At 34.3% G+C, this 6954-nt stretch overlaps 1 protein-coding gene across 1 annotated transcript; it reads left to right on the top strand.

Moving 5' to 3' along the window:
* The first annotated feature begins 735 nt into the window (after positions 1 to 735).
* Positions 736 to 6448, top strand: LOC147067452 (uncharacterized). The gene is made up of 5 exons (XM_085954313.1): positions 736 to 1396; positions 2169 to 2231; positions 3181 to 3312; positions 3882 to 4281; positions 5083 to 6448. Exons 1-5 carry the CDS (start codon positions 920 to 922, stop codon positions 5298 to 5300), a joined length of 1290 nt encoding a protein of 429 aa, XP_085810439.1. The 5' UTR covers positions 736 to 919; the 3' UTR covers positions 5301 to 6448.
* The last annotated feature ends 506 nt before the right edge of the window (positions 6449 to 6954 follow it).

The raw sequence follows: 6954 nt of genomic DNA, 5'->3' as shown, positions 1-6954 counted from the left end.
TAGTATTGATTAAAAGTTAAACTAAACATCAACTACTATCATTATTTCAATAGTTTGGATTGACCGGATGAAAGATCTCATGATTCTTAGAAAAAATGTATACATATCTCAAAATTAACAATTTTACACATCATAAAATGACCATGACCAAAGACCACATAAAAGTATTCATCCATCTCTAAACATTTATTGTCTCCTAACTATTGTTGTTTTTTGTTTCAGTTACCCAGTCTGCAAACTGCAACACATCTTCAAGAAAAAACGCACTGAGATATAAAAATGTGCAGTAGAAAGGAAAGCTAATCTCAAAAATAATGAAACATGAGTTATAAGCATTGAACCTGCACAGAAGTAATTAATATTTCAAGGAGAAACTTTCATGTAATGTTCATGAAAAGTTAAATTGCCTAAACGAAACATATATTCCAAATAAAAAATGTAGTCTTTCTAATGTACAAAAGGAATGTGCAAAAACAAAAAAAAAACAAAATTATTGTTGCATCGTTATAAGATTAAAAACCATAGATAGATACCAGAAACCAAAGATAATTAGCCATATTACAAATAGACAATAAACATTAAGCCTGTTATATTTGCAAAATCGTCATACGTTGTTGTCATGTTGACATTTTGGGGCACACCCCAGACTGAAACTTTATCATTGTTATAAATAAATAATATATATTATTTATATATTGAAAATATTTCTAAGGTATTAATTATTGAATAATCAAGGGCACAAATTGTAATATATTTGTTGATTATTAACAATGTTATAAAATACCGCACAAGTTAGGTTGCACACAAACGTTACATATATTTATAATATAAACGTTACATATACCCTTTCGATAGCTGAGTCTATCGCAAACAATTTAAAATACTTTCAACCGTGAGAAACGACAGCGGCTGCTACAAAATGATAACCAAAGAGAAACATTTCACCAAGTGTGAAACGCCAAACAGTTCACGTATAATTGAAGACAAAAAACATAATATCCATCACCGTCTCACAAATGGAGTGACAGAGCCGGTGAAAGACTTCAAAAGGGTGACAAACCAAGAAGTAATCAAAACAGAAAAGAGTGAAGAAGTAAAAAGTGTACCCGACGTCGCCAAGACAAACGGGACACCTGAAGACATAGTGAAAAGAGAAACCGGCTCTGATGAAGCAGCAGTTTCTTACAACGCACCCAAATATGGGACAGTCATTCCAAATAGGATTTTCGTCGGAGGATTCCTGGCCAAAACTGCTGATGAAGATTTGTGGAGGTTCTTCTCAACAATCTCTGAAATTACAGCGGCAAAAATTATATATGATAGAGCTGGCGTCTCAAAGTGCTACGGTTTTGTTACATTTGCAAATCCCAAGGATTCAAGAAGCATCGTAAAACAGGTAAGACAAATCTTATGTTGACTCAGGAGAAAATACTCCCAAATTGATATTTAATTTCAGCCTATTATTTGATACAGACTAAAATTCATCATAATAATAAAATTATTCTAATGTCTAACATTTTACTGCAAAGGCACGGTAGGAATGCCCAAAATAATTTTATATGTTTCTTCCGATATGACTTTTCTAGTCACGGTTCAATGGAAAGGTGGACACTACCATCTTTGGAACAATTGTGAGATGCTGGACTAAATCTATTTTTGAATTCAAGTAGACGCCGAGGATTAAAATAATATGTGCATTGATAGGTTCCGTAAATAACCAAGGGATTTTCCAGAATCATTTTACAAAAGCATTGATCACACCTTGAAGAGTTAGCATAATTTCTCGATACTGACTCAATAAAATGGTACCTATTTCGATTTTAAGACCCCAAAACGTTTTGTTTAGTCTGGTAAAACATGATATTTTTTTAAAAATCAAATTCATTGTTAAAAAACGATTTAGTCAAAACACACAAAGTGAAAGTATTCCAAATGTGCTTTGGCAATCATTTTTTATCGAATAAATTAAATAGTATATTTCGAATATATAACATGAATATTTTAATTTTATATTCTTACTAGATATTAGAATTCTTTTTGTAATAATCAGTTAAATGTAAGTGATTCATCATATCAAAACTAAGTTTTTCGACTTGGTATTTTATGCAAGAAAAGGGATGAGTTATAATTCCACAAATGATGATCAATTACTAATGTTTATATTTCAGACGGGCGGCGTGATGTTCTCTCCCATGGGAAGACTTCGAATTGCACAAGCTGTCAGGAAACAAGTAGGTTCATAAATAGAAACCAACATATCCATAACATTTGTCTTGATGGGAGTGTTTCTTAACCTTTTTTTATAAAGACTAACAGTTTTAGTTTCGTTACTCAAAAAAGATATGTGTAATAGTTATATAGTAATACAAAATACAGTATGTATATTTTTAACATCAAATCTTATTCAAATCAACTTTGGATTGGGATAAGTTTTGATAGGTCGTCAAATTTTGGTGATACATTAAATTAGATAAGCTTCACCGGTCATCTAAAGGCTTTTAATTCGCAATTTGATTATTGTGTAGTTGAAAATCATCACCCACACATGTGACTCAAATCCTCAGTGCTTTTGTTAAAACAGTAGTAGTGAAGTACATTGTAATCATCACTTATTAATATTAGCTAAATCTTCATGCAAGGGGTAAAATTCATACTCAATTATTTTTTGTAGATGTCTCCTTCGGGAATATACCGATCGAGTCATACCGTTAGTTTCTCTAAGTGTTTCATGATAATTCTGCATCAGTGTAATAATTAATGTCTTCATCTTCAAGAAGTTGATTAGTGGTTGAGAAAGGGGCAAGTTTCTTTTCTTCCACTTTTTTTTATAATTCTAACTTACCTCTGAAGCTTGTTATCGTTCCAACTAATTCAGTATGAGCGTGATATGTATTTAAGTTGCTAATTAACTGACTGCCTTAAGAATTCACTTTGAATTGAACAATCTTATTATAATTGGATACCAGAAGGTAATTTTTGTCATTCAAAAATATTCATATCTCATTACCTCATTACATAGAAATACATTACATAATTCCACAACTAAGAATATTACTGAGAATAATGTATCGGATGTTATTTCTAAAATATTTACTCAATATGTCAATTGACACTTAGGTTAAGTACCCCTTCTTAGGGTCTGTAATCCACTTTGACATGGGTTGCACTATAACATTACAGGTACCACAGTATCAAAATCTCACAGCCGAGTTTGCCCACATGGGGCCCCTGCCGCCTCCGCCGCATGATGGATTCTATCCCGCATCCGTGTGCCATCCAAAGAATCCAATGTGCCTGGCATATCCCGCACCGGTAAATATATATATTTTTAGAAACTAAATATATGCAGTGCAAAACTCCTTGATTGTGAAATACATAATACTTGGTAATTTATTGAAGTAAATTATTTAAATTGCCCCCCTTCTGACAGGGGTGTAGTGGGTTGCAAACAACCCTGATGTGAATAACTACACAATTGTGTGACCATAAATGCTTTCTCTAAATGTTAATGCGAAAAAGAAAATCTCGTGCACAATTATTACATATTATTTTGAGATTAATATTAGAACCTACTGGCGCTCACAGTGCGCAAGCAAGCACAAAAATACGAAACTAGCTACAATTGAGTTTTAAAGTCTCAAGCTAAGATAACTAAATTTTACAGATTCATATTATAAAATATGACTGTTATACTATTAAAATTATAATTTACTAATATAAATCGGTCATCAGCCATCCAAAAATTACAGGAAGAATAATAGGTAAATATGTACCACAAGTGTGGATTGAAAGTAAATGCATCACGTTTTCAGTTACAAGACAATATAAAATTTTTTCTGTTTTATATAAATACATAGTAAACTAATCTAACAAGAAAACAGCTATTCCACTACCCAAAGGTGCCTCTACACCATCATCCGGGGGCGCCCCGTTCGAGTCCTCACGGCAGTACGGCAGCCAGTTCCGAGTCAGGGCAACCGCCTGTCCATCAGCATGCCACACTTCCCGCCGCGGCTAACCCTTCGCCCAACCCTGCGCCGCTCCTGCATCATCATCAGCACCAGCACCAACATCACCAAGCGCCCAACAACAATCACCATGTCCATCATCAAGGAAATGGCGGAGCATTGACAGCCGCCTCTCCGCACTATGAGCAGAACGGAGCCGGCGGGGTGTACCATGCCAGTCCACTGCTGGCGCACCAGTCGGCTCATCACCCTGCCTATGTTTTGAATGCTGTTCCGTATCCTGGACAGCCTACTGCTATGCCTGCTTACGATGGTGAGATGATGTTATCATTATAATCAGGGCGTTTCAGAGAAAATGCAAGATCCGGGGCAAACAATATATTTGAGCCTCCCCTTCAAAATTAAATCTATGGGGAAGATAATATTCCATGTTACTCTTTAATTTTATTTCATTATAAAATTATCTAACAAAAGCTTTCTGCTTTTTTGCAGCAGCAAATTCAATTCTATTTTGGAGTAATTAAATGTACCATTACCTTTTGGTACAATCAAGTCAATCTTGACTTGATTGTAGAAAGTTTTCAATCCTTTTCAGAAGATGAACACTAAATGATGTTTCTCCTTTTGCCACACTTACAGGACCCAGTATAGTTAAAATAATTCACACCATGCAGTGTTAATCTACATACAAAAAAAATTGTAATTTGTTATATTATGTGTACACAATTGAAAATGCTCATCTTTCATCCATGAGACTTTCACGGTTGGTTTATATTGTATTTGGTTTTTGGGCTGCCACCGTGTGTTCTCCTCTTTCCACAAGCCTGAAATGTTGAGGAAAGGAGTCTGTGAAGTTCAATTTTTAATTGCTTGTCATTCCATTATCGTAAGATTAAAATACGGTTTTGGAAAATTATGGATCACATCCCTAACTTTTCTACATTAGCCAAGTCTTTTTTTTATTTGGCAGGAGGTATCCTGGGGAAGATGTCTGCCTTATAAAAAGAGACCCTTAACACTTGACATATTATGCCAAACACAGAAGCTTTAAAAATTGTATTCTTCAATTAAATTGGAGATTCTTATCGTTGTGTTCGATTTGATTTTTTTTCAGCCACAGGTCTGTACACTACCTGTCCAGGATACACGCCGGCACTTCCGTACCCTTACGTGGTGCTCCAGCCGGCCCCCCGGGAAGCCGCGTACCAGTATCATCATCATCACCACGGGGGCAACATGCCTCCCTCGCACATCCTCAATTACGGACCCCCGCCCCAAGCCGCCTGCTATCCCCACGATGCTAAGTTGCCCCTGGTGAACTACATCTATTGATAGGCTTAGCGGTTGTGATCTGTGTTATCTTTCTCATAGGTTCGCTGCGAAATTCTAAACTATCAAAGATAAGTTTGATAATCTCGTCACAATACAACTTATATACGATTAGTTCCTTTAAGAATAACATGGGGTAATGTCAGCATTCTAAAATTCCCATTTTTAGATACGTTTTTACAGTACAATTTATTATATGTCGATATTTATAATCCAAAATTCACTGTGTTGGAATATTATGTCTGTATTTTCATGAAAGTATCCAATTAATCTGATTTTATTGTGCAGACAACTTGATTTTGGTAGTTTGGAAACATTGAACCACTGAAATAAAACATATACTTCATTTTATGCTGAAGAATTTTTCTTTTTCAAATACTCTTATATTGAGTAAATACAATGTACTCATAAAATGAGTTTATATTGTCATTGGCATGCTTGAATGTTGTTAACTTTGCTTCTATCGGATATATTTGTTTTGCTCTTAGTAAATCAAGTCTAATGAGAAAGTTCATTTGAGTATAATAGAATATTTTGTTATTTCTATTATTTGCTCATCTCGTGGCAACCTTTTCATGTTCAGGCCTAAATTTAGATTTTATTGCTAGCTGGATAATATTGAATGTCTACAAACCTAAATCTACATAAATTAAAAACTATATATACTTAGTCATAATAATATGCATTTTGTGAATTGAAATACGCTCAAAAAAGCTTATACACGCATGGTCATTTCAAAAATGCTTTGTAAACTCACTTTCTCATTAGATTTGCATTGCTACAGATTGTGTGTACTCTTTGTCTCATAGCATTTGAAATCAATGTCTTCATAATCCCAATGCAAGAAGTACCACATTATCCTCCGACTGAAAGCTACTTGTTGATTGATAACCCTTAAGTGAAATTTTATCATTCCAAAAAGAAAACATGAAGATGGCGACTGTCTTCAGAATTTATTTAAACGGAAGAGTAGACCAAGCTCTCGGACGGGTGATATTAAAATTCTTAGTACATTTGTACGACTATACCCAACTAAGTCTGAGTCGGCTCATTCCAGCCTTACAAAATTCCTTAGTAGTTTGAAAATTTTCACTATATCTACAAATGCTTATTTTTTAATATTTTGGTTATATCTCATCCCCCGAACAGACAAAAACTTAAACAAAGTACACGACCTGAACCTGATAACTTGTTTTCATTTATTGTGTAATAAATATAATTAAATATATGTGTGAAATAATTGTAGCTCAAGTGATCTCAGAAAATTAGTTTTGTAAGTAATTTACACTGCGCTATTTCGTAATCACTAATAAAGAATCTGCTCAATCTTTCACATCTCATAAGGTTCCCTGTCGGCTTCTGACGGATTGATTGAAAATATTTTTTTTAATTGAACGAACAAACTTGAGTGACATAATATGAAGACAATACTATGCATGTTGTAATCCGTCGTCAGGACTTTTCCTGAGGGATTGTTTTGTCTGAACGGGTAGGACTGAATTCGATGTTACGTTTAATACATTCGTTGATTTTGAAAAATTGTGTTGAGTAGTTGTAACTGTTATAATTTACAAGGCTGATGTGTTTAGAAAATACTCGCTTTAAGCTGTAGTATTTATAGTGGCTCCGAATAATGCGAAACCGTGTTACTTTTGAT

Source organism: Rhyacophila brunnea, unplaced genomic scaffold, assembly GCF_057557595.1.
Source record: "Rhyacophila brunnea isolate RB1 unplaced genomic scaffold, BYU_Rbru_1.0 scaffold_4, whole genome shotgun sequence".
Taxonomy (NCBI): Eukaryota; Metazoa; Arthropoda; class Insecta; order Trichoptera; family Rhyacophilidae; genus Rhyacophila; species Rhyacophila brunnea.
This window is presented reverse-complemented; position numbering and strand designations above follow the sequence as displayed.

Excerpts from the sequence above, each read along its gene's own strand:
- LOC147067452 (XM_085954313.1), top strand. The coding sequence starts at position 920 with ATGATAACCAAAGAGAAACATTTCACCAAGTGTGAAACGCCAAACAGT. Across the intron at positions 1,397-2,168 it reads CAAGAAGCATCGTAAAACAG|ACGGGCGGCGTGATGTTCTC; the intron begins GTAAGACAAATC and ends TTTATATTTCAG. Across the intron at positions 3,313-3,881 it reads GCCTGGCATATCCCGCACCG|CTATTCCACTACCCAAAGGT; the intron begins GTAAATATATAT and ends ACAAGAAAACAG.